This window comes from Gallus gallus, chromosome 12 (genome assembly GCF_016699485.2).
Source record: "Gallus gallus isolate bGalGal1 chromosome 12, bGalGal1.mat.broiler.GRCg7b, whole genome shotgun sequence".
Taxonomy (NCBI): domain Eukaryota; kingdom Metazoa; phylum Chordata; class Aves; order Galliformes; family Phasianidae; genus Gallus; species Gallus gallus.
Window position 1 is genome coordinate 19,553,139 of NC_052543.1, and position 24,852 is coordinate 19,577,990.

Consider the following 24,852-nt stretch of genomic DNA (forward strand, 5'->3'; position numbering starts at 1 on the left):
TGGCATTTATGTATTGGAAACAAAGCTAAAATGCCATACAGCATCCAAACTGCCCGGCACCACTCACCAACCCAAGTGCCCCGTTTAGCTGCTGTTTCATGCCCATCACTCCCACCAAAGGAGCTCTCAGTGGAACAGCAGTAACTTCGGCTTGGCAGGTTTGTCCAAATTCCTGTGCTGGAGACAAAGTAGCAGGAAGAAGCAACAACTGCTGGCAACAAAGAGCTCTTGTTTAAAGAAGCAGAAAGGAGCCTCCTTCCAGACAGACCCCACTTCATCAAACCTCTGGCCAGACCCCGCAGTGCGGGACACAAACAGTGCCACGGTGCACAATGCCAGCCCAGGCTGGGCAGCACTGCAGCACAGCTCAGATGAGCAGCGCTGCCCCAGCATTGCACCCCTGCATCAGTGTTTTCTGCTGTTTCCAGCAGTTCCTCCGTACACGCTATGGCTCTACAGAAGTTCTCAGGGAGGAGTTTCAAATCCCAGCTGCAGAATATCCCTCCTGTTCCGTCCCACCAAACCTCATCAAAACCCTAAATGCCACCAGCAGTGTTCTGAGCGCCATCCCCCCCAAGTCCCGCGCAGCGCTGTGCCATGTGCAGCACAGCCTCGCTCCCCAGGGCTGCAGGCAATTCTTCCCCTGCTTCACAGTGCGCTGCAATGCTAAAAAGCAGCGGACAATGAGAGGAGGGGTTGCATTTTTCCCTGCCAGGCTTCCTCCTTAGTTTCAAAGCTAACGAAGCTGTCACTTATGAAGCCAAGAGGAAGCAATCCAGCTGTGGAAAACAGGGAAGGGCTGCAGCAGCCCCGGCAGCTGCTGGAAGGGCCGCGGGGCACAGCGTTGGAGAGCGGAGCTGAGCGAGGCACAGAGCGCTCTGCAGAGGTCAGCTCAGCACCTTCACTAGCAAATCACCACGGCAGTGATCAGTTGCTTCCCAATTATGCACATCCTCATACCCCAGATATTATGTAGCTGCTGCTTTGCAGCAATTGTTTACATTTACATAATGAAGGCACAAAACACAAAACCTTCCAGCTCCTCCATGTACCCGCAGCATGTCACAATCCATTAATAAATTCTGGATGGGAGGAATTAAAAGTGACATCTCTGGAAAAAACCATTACCTTAATTTACCATCAAAGAGCAATCTGCAACAAAACCAAGCAGCTGAACCACAACCGTGGCTGCCTTTAACCCTTTGGAGCTGGCTTCCTTGTCCTGCGCCCACACAACACAGCATCCCTGCCAGTAGCTGATGAGCTTTACTCACACTCAAAACCAGATCAGATGAAATACTGAAGGACACCTGCTTTGAGCAAACTAGCACCAGCTGCAAGGCTGGACTTGATGTCTAAAAAAGCCTTTTATCGGGATGCTCTTACTCCCACAGACATGCTTCTCCACCAAGCACTGCTACACAATGCAGCCCCAGATTCCACTTTGGGCACAGCGTGTAATAGGTTAAAAAAATAACCTTGCAGGAGGGTTGGAATGAGATGATCTTTAAGGTCCCTTCCAGCCTAAGCCATTCTATGATACCCCAAAAAGTCTACCTCCCTAACCCCATTGAGGACACAAAACACACCCTTTTGGTGATTGAGCTGATCATTACTCCCAGGGACACGAGAGTTCTGCTACAATTTAAGCCTCCAGGGACAAATGCAAGTGAAATCACAGATCCCCAGGACTCAATTGCAAAGCTTCCCTCTGATTAAAAGCAGGCACTGGCTTTGGCAGGCTGCAGACAGAGCTGCTGCTACTTCACCTCCCTGGGCAGAAAATGGGGGAGGGAGCAGCAAGGAGCAACAATTTCTACACAATGTAAGGAGATGGAGGAAAAGCAAACTCTAAGAAATAACCCTGATGAAGGGATGAAACACTTAATCTTGACCTGGTTGAAGACTGAATTACTACAAGAAAAATACTTCCAACATCCATATCCTCATTTGAGTGGTGACTGGATTTGTCCTGTGGCTTACAGTGATGCAGACCACCGCAGCCTTGGGAAGACAGAAGGACAGCCTCAGTGTATGGCTCAAAACTGAGTTCAGAGTAACATGAAAATGGGAGGGAGATTTTGGCAGCTTAGAATTAACTAGGACTGGAAAAGGAACGACATCTCACATCAGAGCAGGTCCAAACCTGCCCTTGTGGCTTAATTTCTAGGTCAGATCTATAAACTGAAGGAAACTAGTCATAAAAATATCACATTTAATTTACTCTCCAGCTGGGCTAAAATTTCAAGATAACCAGACCAGAATTCTTCTCCTGTGTGGAGTCACCCACAGGGCTCGCCCTGCTCCTGTAACTGCAGCTCTCCACCCACCCACTGAAAACAAGTTACAGAAATTAAGATGGCCCCAATGGAAGGCCCAGGCAGCATGGGAGCCCCAGGAGCTGCAGGCCATCACCCCAGAGCCCAGGCTCGTGCCCCACTGCCACCAGTAGCTGCTGATGGGGACAACTCCTTCACAAGTCTCTGTGACCACCTTAGGACCCAGGTTACCCACAGGGCTTCCAAAAACATAACGTGAGGCAAGAGATGTAATATCATCCATAATAACGCAAACGTGATAAAATATATGTAGTAATAACAACATAAAGTCTTTCCTTTTCACCATCTCCTTTCAGCAGACTGTCAACTTGCTGCCCATCCTTTTTCCAAATGATTACAAACTCCACTAAAATTCTCCTTCCTTTGGTTCTGTCTTTCATCAGCCACTCATGCAGAAAAACAAATACTCCTTCCTTTCTTCAACAGCTTTTCCTCAAGAACTTCAGGGAGAGCCTTTTCCAAAGGCTGTAACACACTGGAGGTACCACGCCAACCTGCTCTCGTGATCACTGACTCCCAGAAACACTTCCACCAGGCTTCCAAGGCATGACTTTCCTCCTCAGAAAGCCACGCTCGCTCCCCCGGTTGTACTTGGCTGTACATCTGTAATCCTGCTCTTTACTAAAGTTTCAACCGACCAGCCTGTTTTTAAAGTCAGATCGCTGTTCTGCTCTCTGAAGCCCTCCAGGAGTCTTTAAACAAAAAAAGAAGTCATCACATTTTCCACCCTCCGTTTCTCCAGCACTGACGCCAGTTTTGACATTAGGTCACACGTCACTGCTAGTCACTACAGCGCTTTATGGCGCATTTCTTTAAAACTCATGGACAAAGAGTATCTGGAAAGAATTCGAAGCAACAGGCCCTTGTATTGGTTTGCTCTAAAACATCCACTGGTGGTTCGGCTGGGTGAGGTTCCTGCAGCCGGTGCTGCTTCCCTGCCCCCAAGCAGATCTCCACACACTTCCATTCCGAGCACCCAGGTGAAGCCAGGCAGCCTTTGGCTGTTACCTCCTGCTCTTCTTGTACTTCAGACATCTGCTCTCCTTCACATCCTGTGGCCCTTTTCTTTCTTGTGATTTTGGAGATGTTTTTATTAGCTTTATGTCTTTAGCAAACTGCCTCAGAGAATTCCCTTTGGCTGCCTTGCTCTGGTGTCACATTTTGACGTTCCAGAGCTCCAGCTCCTCGCTGGTTTACTCACCGAGTTGTGACATACTTAGAAACTCTCACTGCTTCCTCTGCCTTCTACCAATGCTCTCCTACAGCCACCCACAGAGCCATGGGGCAGAGGTAACAGCCTGTGCCCAGACACCAACACTGCTGCTGCAGCTCTGGGTGCAACTTCCCTTCTCTGCCAGGTAAAACCTGCTGCTGTGCTGGACCAGGACCACAAACCCGTGGTGTTCTCCAACTGGGCTCAAGCCCACCTTTTTACCAGGTCTTTTTGCAGGCACTAAACCAGAAATATGGCTAAGCACAGTCTCAAAAAATCAAATGCCCAACAAGTAGATTCATTCTCCACCTTCAAAAAAGCCTCCAGTTTGTATAGAAGTCCACAGTAGGCTTTTTTTTTTTTTTTAATTAAAACCTAAGGACAGATCCCCATGGCACAGAGCTCCCAGCACAGCACTGTTACCTTCTTAAAGAGCCTGATGACATCCTCGCTGATCTGCGACAGCCGCACGATGACGTTGTTTGTGAAGATGTCGTTCAGAGTTGCATGATCCCGGCTCTCCCGGCGGGTCTGCGTCAGGACCAGGTACCAGCAGTTCACCGGGGAGAGGAGGTGCTGATCCTTCCTGGGGGAATTTGGAAAGGAAAGCAGAGGGGTGAATGGGACGAGTCAGGAAGGCATGCAGTTTTCCAGTGGATGCTGTCAGCCCTTTAACAGTGCCTTCTTGCACAGCACAGACCGGCCAGAGCACAGCGTTCAGTGCCGCCATTCTGCATGCCTGCACCCACTGCTCAGCACTTGTGGTATCAGGAGGGCACAGGGGTTTGTGACAACTCACGGTGTAAGGAGCTGCTGGAAAGAAACTGCAGGAACCCCCGTTTCATTGTGTTTATCCGCATGCGTTCAGATTAGAAATTATCAGTCTCCAACAGTGCCACATTGCTGTGCAACACCCCGCCGTGCCACCAGCATCCCCGGGCAGCACACGGCTTTCCCCACATCCCATCTCTCAGACACAAAGGTTGCAGAGAATCCCAGTTTTCATTAATACTCAGGAGGAGCGTGGGGGATGTGCTTGTCCTGGCTCTTCCCTTTCCCTTTTCTATGTGTTATACTTAGTATAAATGGCAAATAAAACAAACTGAAGTTTTTCAAAAGCGACACACCTGAAACAGAGCATTTCCCATCATCCAACTGGGATGCATGGAGAGCCTCCAGACAAGGAGCTGACACCACCCACCGCCAGCGCCCCGCCTGCGCTGCCTCCTCTGGTCACAGTGCTCCCACAGAGCAGCACTGCAGCATGGCACAACAGCACTGCAGAGCTGACCCTACCAGTGCCGTCACTAACTGCGGGGCCCAGGTGCCCAAGCACTGCAGAGAAACAGAAACTGCTGTCATCTGCAGGCACCGCACAGCACGAGCACCTCTCCTACACGTACTGGAGCCGTGCCCCAGCACCCTTGGCAGCACCATGGCACAGGCACCCTGCACAGCCCACCGTCTCCCATTCCGGCCCTGCCAATGCTATCTGGCAGGCACCGCGTGGCTGAGGGGCAGCACGGAACAGCAACTCCCTGCAAGCAGAGCTCTGTGCGAGTCAACTGCAAACCCTTGCTCACCAGAGAGACCGAGTAAACAGATTAAATTGGATTTACTAATATGGAATAAATAGGATTTAGTAACGTAACAGCAGAAATTGCTGTTCTTGCAGTTGAAATGGGAAAAAATAATCACCGGAGGTTATAGAGAGATTGTGAAGAGTCGGGGATTAGTAAGGCTAAGTACATCTGACAGGCAAAAATCTCCATTTCCTGGGAAAATGGCTGCGTTCGTTGGCCAATGGATTGAAGGACACCTGGTTCATCTTCAGCAAAGGGCGCGTGCTCCACTGAATTCAGGGACACAGCCATCAGGGATGAGTGCTCCGGGAGACCAAGGCCAGGAATGTCAGCGCTGTGCGGTGCCAGCAGGCAGGGCCACGGCACAGCCATGCTCTGTTTGTTTGTTGTGTGTTTTAATTTCTCCCATCCCATCCATATTTGAGTGTTGTCATTCTCCAGAGGCTGCTGTGGGAAACTTGCACACATTCACACATTCAGGGATTTTCATTTTTCGCCACGAGTTTCACACTACTCCAGATCCAGTTCGTGCTTCCTATTGCAGAACTTTAAAATATTTACACAGAAAACATACATATTTCATTTTTAGGAAGTGTAATAAATTACATTTCCACAAGCTGCTTCCAAGCCTGAAAGCTCTCTATCTGCAGCGTGGTGCACTCTGACATTGAGGGATGGAGGTAACACCCGGGTGACAAAAGGGACCGGCGCTGTGTGCACCACCAAACCCACGGCTGGACCTGGGCCTCCCAGAGAACAACCCCAGGGCTGCACAGCTGCCTCAGCCCGACCTCGTGCTTTTATGGACGGCTCAAAGCAGCGTGCAGCAAGGCCCTTTCCAGCAGCAAAGGTCTGTGATGCTGCTGGCTCTTTGTGAACTCCACACAGTGGTGACACAAACAAATAGCCAATGCTATTTGGTTTAATCCACCTTTGGACTCTGCAGCTACAAAAGCCCAGAGCTTGGCTCCCTCCTGCCCCACAGCGCCCACTTACTTGAACTGGTGCTCACGGGAGCCGCGGATCTTGGAGGAGAAGCGCTCGGCCAGCTTCTCCAGGCTGCGGGAATACTCCAGCTCGATCTCGGCCTTCCTGCGGAAGAACTCCTGCAGGTCCTGTAGCAGCTGCAGGCGCGACTCCGACTGCTGCTCCAGGCATTTGAACTGCTCCACCAGCTGTGTGCGGATCTCTGGGGGCACAAGGGAGAAAAAACAGGGTTAGTTACAGCTGAGCACAGGAGGGCCATCCAACTGCCTCAGAGCAAGTCTCCCTCGATTCAAGGCGTAACAAAACAAACAGAATGAGTGCTGGAGAATCCCATTCACCAGCCTCACATCAAAGACTTGTTTTTTTTTTTTTAATCAAAATAATCATCTACGTAAGCACACAGAACCCAACCTGCAGAGCTGTCCAGCTGCTGCTCTGAAGGTCAGCGATGCTCTCACTTTATCCATGCCTGCCTGCAGAACGCAGTTTGCCCGTGAGCGGTCCCCCAGCGCAGCACCAGCCCAAAGGGCTCAGAGCCCCGTGGCCACAGCACTGTGCTGTCCTGCCCAATCCTTATGCTATGATGGATGCTGAACTGGTAATTTCTTGAACAGTAGCCATGCAAGGCACCAAAGGAAATCAGAGATGAGTGACAGGCAGCTCTGAGCTCCTCCACTGAGCAAGGATCCCACACGGAGGAGGTTCCGGCTGCTGCTGTAGGCACTGTTGTTTGTCAGCATCTTCTCCTGTAACAAACACAGGGCCGGGCAGAGCCTGCCAGGTGAGCTCCGAGCTGTGAACAAGGACACCTGCAGCAACCTCATCACTGCTTAATTGAACAGCAGCACTAATGGGACCAGAGGCTGCAGGCTGCACGAAGGTCACCTAAAAATACAAAGCACCTTGGAAATAGTGAACGTGCTGAAAAGGCTCTGCAGAGGCCATGCAGGTGGGCAGGGCAGCTCCGCTCCCTCAGGAGCTGGTGCTGAGGGACCCCAGGGACAACCACACACAGCCCCAGCAGATGGGGCAGGACAGGACCTGGGGCAATGCCGGCTGGTGTGCAGCGCTGCTGCCGTCCGCGAGCACTACTGAGCAAGGAGCAGCTGCCTTGAATTAAGCCTCCTAAAAACTGCCGGTATGTGCCCACAGGACACAGCAGTACCAGCCCCTAACAAAACACTGTTAAAGCCTTCGCACTCCCCGCTGATGAGAGCTTCCTTCCCACACAAGGTCAGTGGAAGTTTCGTTACATCCCGCACGGGTTTTGCATTCCCACTCCCGCTGCTGCCAACGCAGGACTTGCTTCACAGCTCTGCTCCACTGAACCCGTTTGATAGAGGCTTTTTTTAAAGCACAGTTCTGATCCCTAGCTCTCTCTTCATGGAGAATTACAGCCCAAGGTGCTTTCTAGAACAGTTCTTAACAGACACGGCAACGTGCAGAGATACAAAGAATACCAATAAAGCTCCTCCAATCTTTTCAATTCCCTCTCTCGCCACTTTTCCCCGGCTCGGAGCTCTCCGGCCCATTTCACCCTTACTCCTGACACAGACACCCGCCCACAGCTCGAGGCTGCCCAGCACGGTGCAGGCACTGACCGGAGCACCGCCAAGCAGCACAGGGCCGGTACCTGCAGCCATCACGTGGAGCCCAGGAGGACACCGGCCTGCAGGAGTTGTTGCTGCATTTTACATGGAAAAGGTTCACAGCAGAAAACAAAATTAAGGGTTGTGTTGGAATTAATGCAGGAGAAAGCAAAGCATGGCAGAAACTCGTATGGCTGGTCTCATTTCCACACGAGCTGGTCTGACTCAAAACACACAAAACCACAGTGCCAATTAACCCCAAATGAGCTGTTCTGCAACCAGCGTGCAAAAGAGCTCCCCAGGTTCCCTCAAACACCGCTGGGCAGTCAGCTTTCACCATTCGCCTCTTTTCTCTCCAGTTGTGTTTGGTCCTCTTTACATGAAAGTAGTTTCCAACAGGAGCACTCCTGCTATTTACAGTGCAGGATGAGAGGCAGAAAGTTATTTCCTCGGCTCTACTGAAATGCAGCGGCAGCGATATTGGAGAAAACAAAATTCCTTGGCAAACAAAGGCTCTGCAGCAGCACATGGGATGAACGGCAGGACCCTGCTGGGACACCGAGCAGCTGCACCCCGCGCTGCTGACGTGGTCTGGGGACTGCTCCGTGTGCTCGGGACTGCAGGCACTGCACAGACTGGGCTCGGGGTGCCGCCGCGGGCCCTCAGATCCCACAGCCTGCACCCTGCAGCACGGCCAGCCCCGCACACAGTGGGGCTGCAGGCAGAGACCCACCGGAGCGCCACCCAAGGGTGCAGCAAGGCGCCCCTCTGCCTTCCTCCAGCCTTCAGAGCAGCTGTGGCTGATGCAGACATGTCGGCCAGCAGATCAGGGCGAACCTCATTTTTTCCTATCCTGGACTGCTCATCTCACCCCTTCCCCAGTGAGGACAATACTGGCAGGACACGCAGCCGGAGAGTGACTGCATGCCTTCAAATAGCAAACCTCTGACTGCACAGATGATGCAGTACTTCACAAAGAACAAAATTCTTCGGGACTAACTGTGGCCAATTTGAGCCCTCATTTCACCAGCAACATGCTTGTGTGAAAAGGTCAGGACAAACCCGGCACGCTCGGTTCCAGCTCAGCATTAACGTGCTGCTGCTCAACCAGCTCCACCCACACTTCGCTGAGGTTTATTTTCCATATGGTTTCATCTCTCTAAGGTTTCACTGTTAGTTTTAGAGGATTGCCACCAGTACAACACAGCCCATACCAGAGCTATCTGTTCTCATTATTTCCTTACTTTTTGTGTCCTCGTGTAGTTGATGTATTCTCCTGGGCAGGAGGAACTTGAAGTTTCAGACATTCACAGACATCACGCTGAAATCCCAGCCCCAGCTGAGACGGTGGCAAAGCTCCCACTGAGCTCAGCATAGCAAACTTCATCTGCAGTGTGCAGCAACACAGCAGCGTTCCCCAGAGGCGGTTTCACAAGCCTGCCCCTCTCCCGGTAACCCCTGGCCCCATTGCTCCCTAGCTCAAAGCAACAAGGGCGGGACACACCACAGCAGTGCTGGTTGGACCCAATGACCTTACAGGTCTTCTCCAACCTAAATGACTCTATTGTCCTATAAAAAGTACAGCACTGGTCACGTCTGCTCTAGAAACCATGGTCCCTTTTGGAGGTGAGGAAACACGACACAGGAGAGCAGCCCAGCGAGGCCTGCAGCACTGGCAAAGGGCAGAACACAAGGGATATTGCTGCCACAGAGTCCAGGAGAGGGGCTCACGTGGCCAGGAGGGCTCCCTGCTCCAAGCAGCAGGACAGCTCTGCATCTCTGCCACAGCTTCTCCATTGTCTTACACAAACCAGGAGACAGCCAAGCCAAGAAATACCTAAAAATGGTCAGCATTGTAGGTATCTCCGAGGCTCAGCTCTTCAGGAGCTGCAACACTCACTGCCCTGGGTAATGAACATGAAGAAAGGTGAAGCAAACTCAGCACTTGGGAAGAGGCTGCATTGCCCACCCAGGAGAACAACGCTGAGCTGACCCCAGCGGGGCGGCCCTGCAGTGCGGTTCCCGGGCACACGCTTCACCCCGCTGCTGTGACAAGTGGAAAAGCAGGCCTGGCAAGAAAAGCCATTGTTTTCCTCACAACAGTGATTAGCCTCAATAGTTTATTGCAAATATCAGATGGCAGGCTGGCTCAAAAGAGAGCACCCGCCCACACCACAGCACCACGCGCAGAGGAGAGCTGGGTCTGTCCAGAGAGCTCTGCTGGTTATCCCTGCCCTGCTGGGAAGGCCTGCGTTCCTTGGACAGCACTGGGGGGTAAATGGGGTTTATTATCAACTCCAGCCGAGCCTCAAGACCAAAACTTCCCGTGGATAAAGACTGCCTGATAATAAATGTAATGCTGTGTTGCAATTACGTTACATTTAAGAACAGAATTTCGGACCTGAGCACACTGGTGGGAAGCAGCAATTGGAGAGGGCAGCCCAGCAGCCGGACCAGGCGCACCCAAAGCACTGCGGGCTGCTCTGCAACACCAAGAATGGTCACTGTGCTTCTATCACAGCCAAAACCAGCATGTTTACGCGCTATGTACTGACTGAAAACCAACAAAGGGAGGTTATTTCAACAAATACAAGTTTAAAAGCTGAACTACAGAGTCAAAATGCATCTCTCTAAGTACGAAAAACAAATTCAAGCATGGGAGGGGGGAACAACAGACAAACCCATAAGCAGAACCATTCCTCAGATGAATGGACTGCACATTTCTCCACAGAGCACCAGCAGCTCTCCCAAAGTGGGTCTGAGTGGCAGCCCTGAATGAGTTCCATGCACCGATGACTGCACTGCTTTCTAAAGGACTTGGCAAGAAGTACAGCATTATTAGAGAGGAGAAAAAGCAGAATTCAGTCATTCCACACCCCCTCCCCCAGCAACTGAAGAAGTATCCTTGCTCCATTGAGATCACTGGGGACATTTCCACCTGTGGGAGGACAGACAGGAGGGCCGGCTGTGAGAGCAGCTGCACCCCACAGCGCTGCTCAGCACTGCAACCCGCACAGCAACGCGAGCTCACCTCCGCCATGAAGTCAGCGCCCTGCATCTCAGTCTCCAACACACCCTGGCCAAAACTGTGAGCAGTCTGTGTGATACCTTCCTCCTCGTGTGGTCACCAATTCGTTCTGGAGAACAGTTTTCCTTCTTTCTTTATATTAATTGTCATGTTGGCCAGAACCAACGCGGGGTTTTGCAAGAAAATCCTAGCACAGAATGTCCATCTCCAAACCAGACTGCAGTGCAGTGAGTGGGAGAGGAGGCTGTGAACGGGGTCTGTGAGCACTGCTGTGATGTGAGCAGTCCCACAGCACGAGGGGATGTGTGGCCATGAGCAGCAGAAATGCAGTCCAACTGACTCCACAACACAGGCTGCCACGAGAAACGCATCGCATTTTGAGCATTCTAGAGCAGCAAGCAACTACCCCACTGCTGGCAACTGCAAGGCCAACAGCGAGATATCCCAATCACACCCAGTCAACATCCCTGTCTGACTTTCATACGTCTTCTCTTTATTTAAGTGACCCCTGGAGCCACTCAATTTCACCATTCTTTCTTCAGCTCTTCTCCTTCCTAGGAGACAGCAGTGCACACACAGTGAAAGGAATTATTCTTTCTGTGTTAACAACCGGTATTCTCCGCAGCAAACTGCAACTTTTTTTGCAGGCACGTACCCAAACACCGACAGCCCGAGCACCACCCTGAAGTCCTGTGAATCACCCAGTCTGGATTGGCAGCATCTGTCTCCACTTCTGTCTGGCCGCCAGCAGCACACAGGATGTAAATCTCAATCACTCCCTGGTACTCTGTTGTCTAGGCTACACCACCCTGCACGGATTACATCAATATTCTGGGAGCTACATTTTATAGGACTGAGGACAGAGAGAGAGACCAAAGAAACACTTACCAATGCAGTTACTTTTTTTGTCTTGTTTGCAGACAAACCCCGAGCAGCCCAATGATGCCAGCCCTGGGGAGGCAGCCACTTCCAGGCACCTCTGGATACCCTCTGCTATCCTTCCCTATGGGGTTCCCCGCCTATATCAGCACCCAACACACCGCAGCAAGAAATCCCGTCTAAGCAAGCCGGCCCTGCCTGCTTCCCAAGCAGGTTTTACTCCAGCTGGAGCCAAACCTTCCAGGAAAAAAAGAGTCCCAAAGTTTTTAAGTGTGTCGATGTAGCAAAAACAACAGCATGCACAAATCTGTATGAACAAAATGAAATAAACACAAAAAAGAGGATGAGGAAACCACTTCCCAGATGAGGTTCGGCCAATCTCTTAGTAACCAGAGCCAGAAGGGGAAGACAGAGCTGCAGGAATGCTTTAGACATTGGTTCAGGAAAACATTTCTCTGACCACCCCAGAAGAACCAGCAGTGCAGACGGGCAGAGAAGTGGGCAGGCTGCAGAGATGGAGAGCCACACACTGCAAAGAACCATCCCCAACTTCTGAGCTGGGGCAGATGCTTCCAGCCACAGCTCCTGTGCTGCTGTGCCAGTCTGGTGAACTGTGAAGAGGAAAAAAGACAACCACAGAGACTTCAGCTTCCAGAGGGCATGAGTCACTGAGCTCACGGGGCAGGGGGAGGCCAGGGCTGCAGAGGGAGGAGCAGGAGAAGGTGGGAGGCAGGCTGCCAGCTGCTGCACTCCATGCTGCCTGTGCTCTTATTAGCAATGCAAGGAAGAAGAAAGAAATCCACAGGAACTGGTTAAAACATTAAAAAGAAAGAACCAAGCAGACTGGTTGCTGGGTTTGCTCAAGATGTGATAAGGACCAATGGCAGCTCACAGAGCAGACGCCGTGCCCATCCCCATACTCACAGCACGGGGCACCGCCAGGCTGCACAGCACATCCAGTCCTGGGCACTGCCCCTGCCAGGACCAGATGGAGCACCCCTGGCACACGCTGAATGCCCCCAGATGATGGCACCGAGAACTCTGTGTCTTGGGGCTATTAAAATGCAAAAGAGAACTTATTTCCACTTTGAGCAAGAAAGAGAGCTGTGCAGGAATGTGAATCACACCCCAAGTCACTGAAATGGAATAAAGGAGCAGGTCACTAAACAGTTCATTCCAGCACCTCACCACGTTCCTTAACCCAGACAAGGAAACCTAACAGAGAGGAGCCTGGCAGCCCCCAGCTGGGGCAGATAACCACAGGCAGCAGAGCACCAGCAGCTCAGGTCAGCGGCAGCTGCTGGGCACCTGCAGAGACAGGGCAGTTCTCTTCCAGGCCAGTGAGGCTCTTTTTTCATACATAAATAGCACACAGTTGTACCTCACAAATTCTCATCCAGCACCTCAAAGCAACCTACAAACCGCAGCAGTACAACCTCGCGCAGCCTCTGGGAAGCACCACACCTGCACAGCAGTACGGACTTGCCCCAGGTTCAGCCCCTGTGAAACGCTGACTCAACAGGCTTGAAACGCTGGCTCAGCGTGTTGGAAATGCTGACTTGGCAGGTCTGAAACTCAAGACATGGGTGCGTCCCCAGGAAAAGACCAAACTGAACACCTGGAAGCGTCACTGCTGAGAACAGACATACACGGAAGAGAAGCCAGAGGCAGCACGGGGCGGCCCCTGAAGGGAAACTATGTCCTCAGACCACAGCATCCTGAGCACTGCCAGAACTTCATTTGAAGCACAGAACTGTTAAGGTTGGAAAAGACTCCCAAATCCTCAATGTCCAACTCCAACCACCCCACCGTGCCCCTGCCCACATCCCGCAGTGCCACAGCTCTGTGGTTCTGGAACACCTCCAGGGATGGTGACCCCACCACTCCCTGGGCAGCCCGTGCCGATGCTTGAAGCACGCCCTAACCACCTAGAAACACTCTTCTTCCCCATCCCTGCTTGTCGTTATCCCCACCATACCCTTGCAGTGAGACACACCGCAGTGTGCTCTGCCTGCTGCCCCCAGCCCTCCTGCAGCACACGGCCGAGCACAGCCCTCTGCCGCCAGCAGCGCTTCCTCCTGCGGTGCCTGCCAAGTGTCAGCCTGAGGCACTGCTCCTCCTTTCCAGGAAAAACAAAATATGGGAACAGTAAAAGAAAGCTACGCCGTAACCAATAAAAGAACATCGCCCTCATACCCAGCCAGCTTGGAGACTGCAGAAAGGAAGCATACAGATAAGAAGGGATTTCATCTCTTAGTGCCCTTCTGCAAGGGAAGACAAGCAGCACAGCTCTCCACCAACAGCTGCAAACCCAGCTCCACACTGACAAAAAAGGAGGGGGGGGGGGGGGGGGGAAGGAAGGAAGCTGCTTACCTTCAGAAGGCCTCAGGTATGCAGGGATCACCAGCAAAATATCTTTTGCCTCCCCTGCCGGCCCTTAAAAGAGGTCTGGGAAGGGGAGGATCCTGGCTCCATCCCTGCCATCACTCGGGTACATTGCATGCACCTGAGCTCCCCTCAGCTGGCCCTGCCCTCCCACCAGGTGCTCCATCACCGGTAAAAGCCCTGACTTAGCATTGCCACTGCAGGTGCAGTTAAAGATGACTGATGGTTTTTCTTGATCCAAGCCAGCAGATCTTTTAAATGAAGAAAAGATCCCCTTTTGGGGTAAGTGGTCAGCACAGACAGCAGCTCTGCACTCTGTAGCAGTTTAATGGACAAGGAGGAAATTTTGCTCACAAGTTGGGCGCCCATTCTATATGTAGGTCTAGTTTTCATTGTTCTCAGATTTGATGTTGGGCACAGCAGCGCTGCAGAAGGATGGTATGGGTGCAGGAAGGCAAAGAACACACAACGGAGAAGCCCACAGGTGCAGAGAAGTGGTCTCTAAAGGGCTCCCAGGCGGGGTCCCAACCAAACGCTTCACAATTTCATGACAAATTCATCACCAACTGCAGACCTTGAGCAGGTTTCAGGCTGCAGACAGCCCAGGTGGAGGCTAATAATATGCAGCTTATTGGGATCGCTGGATTGTGCAGCTGCCACCCACAACGCAGGGTGATAATCACCATCACTGCTTCATTTCTGCATGAGTCATCGCATCCTCTGCTATGAAGTGATCACATTACTTCCTCCTCCAAGGAAAACCAGCCAGGCATATTGTCTCCTCACCCTCTTCCCCAGCACCCCAGGCTTTATTTATTAGTGGGCACAGGACCAGGTGGTGACAGACAAACAATACAAAGGAAAACGCACACATCCTGTAGTGGTACAAGAGCTCTTCCTCCTCTCAGACGACACACCCTCGGGCGCTGAGGAGGAGGGACCAGCTGAGGACAGAGGTGCCCCATGGCGGGATGGTGCCGCCCCACGTCCGGCCACGTCCCAGCAGTGGCACTGGGCTGCGCTCAGCCCACCCAGCTCACGGGGCTGCACTGGGCACACGGCTGTTCCTGTCCCAGCAGTGAGGGGGTACAGGTGCACATCATGCTCTCCCCTCCTCATCACAGTGTTTCTTCTGCCCTAACTTATTCCTTACATTACGAGTCCGGGAGCTCCCATATTAGTTATTTGCCACAGCTTTATTTCAACTGCTGGCCGGCAGCAATGCATGCACATAAATGCTGCACTGCCTTTGGCTCACACAGCCATAGGCTGCACGGCGGAGCGCTGACAGGAGCCCACACTGCGCCCAGCCCCCTGCATGCGGCATCGCTGCGGCTGCTTTTTATAAATTCCTCCTGAACCAGATTGCTAATTGCTCCTGATTTCTGCTCTTCTAAAATAAGCTCAGGCTGCAATCTGCATAGCTGCTGCCAAAGGACTAACGAGCTGCCACCCACCCGGAGCTTCAGCCACGTGCAGAAGGCCCCTGGCCCGCCAGCACCCGCCCCCCCCCCACGGCCCTGAGCCCCCTCGACACACCAGCTCTGCGAGGCCACGGGCTTTATATCTAGGGCAAGCAGCACTGAAAATGAAGGCTGAGAGGAAGTGCCAGAACCCACATCACTGTGTGGTGGAAGCAGGCTGAGGAAAGCACGGGGAAGTGGGATGGTGGCACAGCCCTGCAGTGTGCAGCACAACACCCACCAACCTCCAGCCTCTGCCATTCATTGACTAACTGCAGCTGTCCGTGGCGAGCAGCAGAGCAGTGATTGTGTGCACAAACCTGCAAACAAACACTGCATACAGCACATCCCAGGGCGTTACCACCAGATCGTCTCCAATAGCAGAAGCACATCAAAACACTGCTTTCCCTTTACCTTCCTGAACTGTTACTGGGACTGGGACAACTCCAATGCACATCCACCACTTAGCACCAAGGCACGCTGCTCCCGGAGCCCTGCCCAACAGCTCTGCTTTCACACACAAGAATACAGTCCCCGTTTACCGCCTGCATTATGACCACAGTGTTCTTCACTCCTTAAACCCTGAGATGCTCTCATGGAGCAGAGATCTGCTACCACAGCAAGGCTGGGAAACACACACGAAGCCTGCAAGGTCTTTATGTTCACATTATCTGTCACACACAAACAGCACGCAGTCACAACTATACACCATGCCTTCAGCTCGAGCAGATAACTGTGCCAGCCACACCTGAGCACCTTCCTGCACAGCAAACACAGGGCATGTGTGCACGTGGGCAGACACGCACCCATCCTGCAGGGTGGGCAGCACAGGCCCCATGTGCACCAACCCCCCACGGGCACAGGGCAGGGCAGCGCCTGCCAGCACCAACACCAAGGTGCTGCTTTCAGCTCCCTTGTGAGACAGTGAGAGCACAGCATGAAGGGAAGCAGATGCTTCCACAACAAGGAAAAGCCTTACAACGAAGCAGTGGGAACAAAAAGCAAGCGTGTCCTCCAGACAAGTTCTTAGGAACTCAAAGATCCATCACAGCAGGAGAAGCACGCTGTCCGGCACACATGGGCTCTCCCATCACTGCCCTCCCCAGCACAGCTCTCCCAGGAAGAACACCACTGCTGCAATTCTGGCAAGCACGAAGAGGTTTGAAGCCATCAGGACGCTGCACATTATGACTCCTTTTAGGACCAGGCAGTGCTCTCCCAACCAGGCACGGTGTTGGTGTGCAGACACCTCCCAGCCCACGCAGCAGGAATCTGAAGCTGCCCATGCACAGAAGCCCGGCAGCTGCAGAACGCAGCACAGCAGCACCGTGCTGAGCGTCTGCTGACAGCTCTCCTCCTGGTGCTCCTCTTGGGGCAGACACAAACTCCAAGCCTTGAGGATTAGTCAAAATATGCTATTCATCTGATGCTCACAATCCTTCCTTATTTTGCCCCGTGCTTTTTTTAGATCTTTCTAAACTTCCAAGGATCTCCCAAGTCCTCTGCCCTATTTTTTAAGGCCTCCGCTCACCTTCCACACATCCATTTCCCATCCCTGCTGCCCTGGCACTGTGCAGGCAGCGTGCTGTGGAGCACAGCCATGTTGGGACACAGCTGCACAGGAACCCTGCAGCAAGGAGGCCCATCCTTGTTAGGGAGGGCAGTCCCGGGGTGCTCTGAGCAGTGCAGCACAGGGCTGGCAGCAGTGGAGCCACCATGCCCTGCTTGCTGTGTGCCAAGCACAGGGATGGACGCAGCCCTCCTGTGGCCCATTGGCTCCGCTTTGGAGCTCTCCCCGATTCCTGACACCCAGCTCTCCTGCAAGCACCTGCTGTCCTGACACGTGGGTCATGCTGAGCAAACAACATTCCCTAGAATTCAGTGCAGGCTCCTCTGACATCTGTCCCACTTAACCTCATCTATTTGTCAGAAAGAAAAGATACCAAATTCCATTGTATTGATTCAGATCAGACTTGCAGAAGGAAGCAGTCCTGTAGGCATCCCTGCCGCCTGCTCCTTGCTGTCGGCTGTCTGCTCAGCCCATGAGCTGCTGACCGCATCCTGCATCTCCCAAACACAGCCCACATAGCTACTACTGAAGATTGGCTGATTGAAAGCTCAGTTCAACTGAGGACGTATTTACCACTGTGAACTCTCCCTCCACAGAGCTGGAAATAGAAAGGCGGCCCTTCTAACACACGCAGACGGCAGGCCTTCCTCTGACCAGTGCTGGCAAGGAAATGATTCTTCCTCCACCTGAGCCACGAGACAGGAAAAAGCTGCTGCTTCTCCAGGTTGGTCAGACTCAGAGCAACAAGGCGTATAATGAATTTGGAAAGAGGTTGTTCATGGCTGTTGAATGAATTAGACCCCATTGGTGGCAATCTGGCAAAATCTTTTTTAACTTGAAAAGAAAAACAAATTGAAGTACAAAGCTGTTACACAAGTACCTTGTGGTTATCCAAACACCCAACAAAGTGACCTTAACTACAGCAAGCCATGCTTAGCAAGACAACAATTTAAGACAGGTAGTTTGCTTTGTTCCAAGCGGCCTGAAGTGCAGCTATTCTAAACACAACTCCCTGAGCCCACACGCTGCACGTGCAGTGTGTTACTGCTGCTCGTATCCCAAACGCTCCAGGCCAGCTGCCTCGCTGGGGACCGGCACAGCGCTGGGCACTGCTGTGTGCTGGTGTGCCCACGTCGGGGGGCCCAGGGGGAGACCACAGCAGACACCAATGAGAAAAGCTCTATTCCAAACCACCCAGGGCACTGAAAGGACACGTGGACTTGGACCCCAAGGTAAAGAGAAGTGCTCAGAATCTGCTTGTTCCTTTGCATCTGCACACAAATGCTTGCCAATTCATTTACAAATCAAATTTAAACTTGTCAGACTTCTGCTAGAAAACTGTGTTTTCCTCATACCCTTATGCTCTGTGCAGATCTGTTTTTTGATGTAGAACGCTGTACCTAGATGAAGACGTGCTCCAAGTGTTCCTCACACCAGTCCCTAATTTTCTGATTACATCCTACCATGGGGGCTTGGAAAAAACACAGGACCGGACACAAAGCACAGTAATTGCAGGATCTCAGTCCAGCCTGTGCTGGATCCATCGGTGCACCCCGGCACCACGGCGCACTACCGGCAGCCCCGGCACCGCACCGTCCTCACTCTGGCAGCACAGGGATGAAGCACTGAGCCGCCGCGCTGCCGGGACGTGCCCACCTGGCAGCCAGCAGTAGATTCGGCGGGCTGCCTCCATCCGCACTCCATCGCCCACCCTGCTCCTTGTCCTGGATGTAACCCTGCCGGTCCTTGCCCTTCTCTAGCGGTTACTCTCCCAGCACCTGTGCCTTCCAAGGCGCTCTTTGCCCTGCAGCTCGATGTGATCTGATGAACTACCCAGAACTGCATCTGCCCACTGTAACTCAGAGCACAGCAAGAAGATGTGGGCTAAATGTAAATACGTTCTACAAGTTTCCCGTGGCATTGGGCTTTTCACCTTCACTGCCCAGTTCAAAGCCAGGAAAGCCCAACAGTGGTCTGAAGACAGTACCCCCTAACAGCACAGAGAGATGGGGTGTCACGTGCCCAGACCTCCATGCACTGTCAGACCCCTCCTTGGCACCCTTACACAAAACACACTGACCATGGCAATGAAGAGGAGACCTCAGTGACCATCCCAGCAGACCAAGGAAGGCAGGAACTTGTTGAAGCCTCGAGCTTCAGACACTCCTTGATAACAAAAGCAATGGAGAATTGAAGCCTACCTGCTCAGTGACAGGCAAGCAACTGGTTACAGGGTAGAATGACCTACCATGGGTTTTTTGGCTATTTCCATCTGTTGTAAGATAATATTTCTCCTTACTGAGGAGATACGCAGGATAGATGAAGAGCATAAGTGTACTTTCGAGATGGGCAATGCATTTAAGTGATGGTCTTTAGCACCAACCATCAAATGGAGTTCCAATAAGTAGTCCAAAGGAAAAGGCCAGCAGTGAGTTGACACAGCCTCGTACATCTTCTGTGCCGTATTCTTATTCACTTTGATGTATAATCATTCCCTGCTCCTCTTGATTGCTTTTCAAAAGTGATCTAAATTAATGTGAACTGGTAAAGGGTAATTATCTCTATGAATAATTAGTGTATGCTAATAAATGCAAAACAGGACACAATGCTAAGTTTTACTACCACTAACAGTTCATGACATCCTCTCTGCTAAAAGAGCATCCACTGAACACTGACAAAGAAGCACGGAGCACAGCTGTGTCCTCACTGCACACATGAAGGGCTCCTACAGCAAACCCTGGCAGAAGCCCGGGCCCGTGAGACCTGCAGGTCTGGGGATCTCCCTCACAACACACAGCAGCTCCGAACTTTCTCCAAACTGCACTTACTACCCCCTCAAAATGATGACACACATTCTGGCATCATGACAGGAAAGGCATTAACAAATTATATGAAGTACTATAAATCCAGCTGGAATCCAGCCCATCGTTATTTCACTGGTGTGCTCGTTGAAGAGTTTGACATGTGAGGTTATACTGAATCTATAAGGATCGTTCCCCTCACCTTTTGGGAAAAAAAAAAAAAGAAGAACAAAGCCACACAACCTCCATGTTTGCATTGCATTGCCCTTGCACACCTCCTTGCCCAGGGTTACAAATACAGTGCAGTGAATTGACTTTGCAAGAAGCAAGACAGAGAAAGCCCCAAGTCTGTCTATGAGTTCTTATCAGACAACACTAAGACCACCAGAGGCTGAAACACGCCGAGGCTCCCTGCTGCCACTGTGTCCCCAGTGCCCGTCTCACTACACCCGAGGTCTCAGAAGCTGCTGGAATACCCACTCACCAGCGAGGCTCCCATTTCAAAGTCAGCTCCTGAAGACTCATCCTCACCTACAGAGTTGAAAAGGTGTGATCTACAGCCTGGATCTGCGCAGCACACTTCACACTGTCCGTCAGGTATTTCAGGCAGAAAACCACAACTGGTCACTTGCTTCCCTCAGGATATTGCTGGCCTCTAAAGGCACCTACACGGTTTCCCTGAAGCAGTTCTCTCCTTGTGCTCAGTGCTTCCCCGGGCTGCCCCTTCTCTTCAAGCTCAGGCTTGCTCTGACAGCTGCTCTTTTCCATTATCCTGGAGTTTCCAGGCACCGAGGCGAGGCCACATCTCACTTATTACCAAGTCACCATAGCACACGGAGCACAACGGCCAATGCAGCTGATGCTGCTGCTTCAAACAAGATGATAAATGCGTGTGCCGATGAACCGAGGCATTCCCCATTTTCCATTTGTGCACCTCGGTGACTGATGGGCTGTGGAAGCAGCGCCCACCATCCATCACACCCAAACCTGCTCACCAGGCCCAGCAAAACAATACAGCTTTCCCCTCTCAGCCACAGAACAGTAGCAGGCAGAAAGATTTACACCACCATTCTTTGCTAATCAGAGTAACAACACCTTAAGCCACGTAACCCCTCCGTTTCTCCGAGGGATGCCCGCCCCATCCCGCACTCCGACTGACCACAGGGGTGAGCCGGGCTCACTGGGATCCGCCCGCCCCCAGGGACAGCGCTGGGCAGCGGATCCCACAGCCATGGGGAAACGCAGAGAGCCACTCAGTGCCAGCTGGTGGGCAGGGGCTGCTGAAGGACCCCAAGGCCAGCAGTGAGGGCAGGCCTCCTCCCAGAGCTGCTCCGGTCACAAGGCGGAAGGTTCCCAGAGAACATCACCGTGAAACAACAAAGTCCACGTGCTCCACAGCCACCGCTGGGCATCCTCCAGCCCAAGCACAGACAGCCCGGCAGCAGCCTGCGCCCGGACCCTAAGAAAATGGTTTTATACTGGGATTTAAAACTGGGAACAAAACTTAACCCCCAATGCAAAGCGCGCTGCATCCTGCCCATCACCCCACTGCTGGGCTGCCTGCCGGGCTCACAGGCACAGCCGTGCAGGGCTGCCACACGCAGCCAGCATGAACACACAGCGACCAGCTGCGCAGATCACGGGTAGCTGTGGATCCACCACCACCTGGTTGGGCTCCCCGACGTTCAGCTGCATGGGTCTCATAACGGGGAGGAACAGAAACCGCGGTAAGGCTGACATCTGCAGAGCCACCCAGGCTCAGCCCTGCCCACGAAAGCTCAGGTTCTTGAAAGCAGACTTCTGTGTCCTGTATTTCAATTCACACCAACTTACAGACTTGTACTCAGCCAGCCAGCAGAACCTGATTTATAAATATGAAAGGCAAAAGTAATTCCCAGGTAAATCACAAACCAAAACAGGCCTGAGTTTGTCATATATACATTATTCACAATGACTAACTCACCCGCAGCTGTATTTTGAAACAATCATGCCAACTTTAATTCCTTAAAGCAGGAGGCACCTCTTCCCCCTTTCTCACATCAAAGCCGTCTGCTTTCTGCCCTCTGTGGATGAGGCACAGGAGAAGGAACGGATGCTCTGCTCCACTCAGCTGCGAGCTGCTGGCCTGCGGGTGACATCGGGGCTGAGTCACAACGCCTCTCATCTTTTTGAAGCTGTAACTGAACATCCCTGGAAAAACTAAAGCAGTCTGAAACAGTTTGAGCTACCGGCTGCTATGGGTTTTCAGATCAAGCCCCCTGACGCCAGCCACCCATTTCTCTCCATTATCCTGCCTTTCCAGAGCTGATCTCCAGGACCACACACGGGTCTGCAGTGCCCCACACCACGGCCCCACAGGGCTGACAGCTCCACACCACTGGGGATGCTGAGCACGCCGGGTAGATTCTCTCAGTTCATTTCACTTGGAAATTATTAATTCAGAAATTACTTCCCTCTGCACCACCAATGACACGTGTGCTTATGCACAGCAAACATCACACGGCCACGGGCAATGAGATGCCAGCACGGGAACCCTTCAGAGCTCAGCACGGCAATGAAGGTCTGATATGATCCTGGCAGCGACAGCAGGCCGTCCACAGCCAGATGGATGTATTTGTAAATAAGACAGATCCGTTTGTCAGGTTGTAATTGGTTTTAGAACAAGCAATTCCCACGATGACAAACAACAATTAAGGAGCGCAGAGCTCCCACAACATGCAATCTGAGCACACTTGCAGGAAGGACAAAAGCAGAGAGCAGAACTGCTGCCAACAGCAGCGGGACGGCTTCCTCACCAGACTGCCCCACGGATGCTCTCCTGGAGACCAGGAAAGCCCAGCAGTGCTGCCAGGGCAGCTCCAGCCCCTCCACCTCCCAGACGTGCGGGGGCACCTCACCACGCGTTAGGGCAGCAGCAGGAACCGCTCTGCAGCACCGCAGGGAACACCAACAGCACCACGCCGAGATGTGCAGGGAGCTCAGCGCCCCTCGCTCAGCCCCAAGGATGCTCAGCCCTTCTTCTGGGCTGACCTCCCGCATCAAACAGGTTGTTGTTATGCAGTGCTGTCATCCCGCAGGCACCATCACGACAGAAGATGTTATGGTCTCACTTTCAGGGCTTTATAATACAACATTTTCACTCGCAGTGTTTGCTTATTGTCTCCTCAGGGATTTTAGCAAGAGTAGGTCAAGAGCAGAGAAGCACTGCACAGAAACAAATGCTTTTAGAACACGAATCCCTCAGAACGACATCACACAACGAGTGCGAGTGCTACGAGAAACACAAACGCCGTGTAGGACCCTGCTGTGAGACTGCACTTTCCCAATTCAATTGGTACATTTAACTCACAAATGGCTCAGCGCTGCTATTTTATTTTCACTCTGTCCTTGCTGTACCTCCTCAGGTTTCTCCTTAACTACACAAACTCACACTTTGAGTGGAGAGCCCGATTCCCAGCTTCTTTATTACAACAGCAGAAGTCCATACACTTTAATACTAAAAAAAAGAATAGGACCGTATGAAATACCCTACAGGACAGCAGCCGTGTTTGGAAGAAAGGGAAATAAAGAGCAGCTAAAGGAAGGCCTGGCCAAGCAGGATGCTGCTGCTGCAGCTCCACACTATGGCACCCAACACTGCAGTGCTGCTACGCGGGTACTCACAGACATGCCAGCCTCATCCCGCCCCACGGCCTCTCAGAGCAGGGCTCTGATGCTTCGGGGGAAGCTGTAACGTATCCAGCCAGTTGTGTAATGCTCCAGAAACTGTTTTCTGATCTCTCCAGCAATCACACTCAGCCCTGAAGCGTGACACTTGATTGTGCTGACTTCAGCAGGACTAACTGTGCAGAATATTGACTGCAGAAGTACCCAGCCCTTTTAAAAACATGCCCCCGTCCAGGCAGAAGCACTCGGAGGCACTGCTGCAAAGCCAAAACGCATCGCAGCACCCCAGCCTGCACCTGGCGGCGTTTAACCCCGCTGAGCAGCAACATACAAATGGTTTCCCAGTCAGACAGCAGGGCTCTCATACACAGCGCTGCGCCTGAAGTTTCTACCTGCTGCACCAACAGTGCTTACTCTTTTACAAGTTTTTCTGTAATGTCACTGATTAAATTACAGCACTATCACAGAGTTAAATGTGCAGGAAGAAGAAAAGCAGAAGGCAGGGCCTCAAACGTATTGACATGGCTTTGTGTTCCGCTTGTTTTTTTTTATGTTTAGCCTGCCTGTGCAAGCAGCACAGTAAAACAGTGCTGAGCCTCCCCCAGTGTGCCCAGCAAGCTTCGCTACCCGCACACTGACCGAGCCAGGAGCCCATGGCCAAAACCTCAGCCCCAGAGAGCTGCATCCCCTCTGCTGTTTGCTCTGTAGGGGCTGGGGCACTGGGACAGACCTAAAAATCAAGGATATCCTCCTGAGGAGCAACCTCCTCTCCTCTCAGCCATCCAACACACAGAGTGTAGCAATGGTAAGTGCAGCAGGGAAGCTCAATAATTTTCTGTTAGGATGTAGGCAGTTCAATTCTCCAGACAAGAAAGCAATACTTCACCGAGCTGCTTTAAGCAGTGAGACACATGATAGCAAGTGCAATCCCTTGCCAAACACATGACAGTTCCTCCCAAAGGCCTAGGCAAAAAAGACAAGTAAAATGTTCTTCCACCCCTCCCTCCTTAAAACAGTTCTCTCACTCCAGAGGAAAGAAGAGTGATGGACGCTAATGCAAATTCTTTTCTGAGGCTGTCGGACACAGAGAAGCAGTGCAATTTTCCCTAACTTTCCAGGCCCAGACCGACAGCCTGCAGCACCAGGCGTCCTCATGGAGAACCTCCCTGGGTGCCAGCATGGCTTCAGCAGTCAGAAAAGGACAGTGGCGAAGTTAACAAGCTGTTTGCTCATTAGCACCCATCAGCTCGGGCGGCAGAACATTGTAATGAAGCGCTACAGCACCAGGTGTGTGAGCCAGAGAGCCTCCCAGCCAGCCCCTTCTGCCAGCTCCAGCTCCCCGGTCCCTC

General features: G+C 52.2%; 1 protein-coding gene across 9 annotated transcripts in view; it reads right to left on the bottom strand.

Moving 5' to 3' along the window:
• Positions 1-24,852, bottom strand: part of SRGAP3 (SLIT-ROBO Rho GTPase activating protein 3) — a 68,115-nt gene that overhangs the window by 36,425 nt on the left and 6,838 nt on the right. For all 9 annotated transcript variants that reach the window (XR_001468582.4, XR_005839159.2, XR_003077332.3 and 6 more), the window contains exons 2-3: positions 6,132-6,324; positions 3,976-4,138 (exon numbers count right to left, since the gene is read on the bottom strand). Coding sequence is in view for 6 of the 9 variants with exons in the window: in NM_001389276.2 (NP_001376205.1) it covers positions 3,976-4,138; positions 6,132-6,324 (356 nt within the window). In the remaining 3 variants the exon portion in view is untranslated. The remainder of the gene's footprint in view (positions 1-3,975; positions 4,139-6,131; positions 6,325-24,852) is intronic.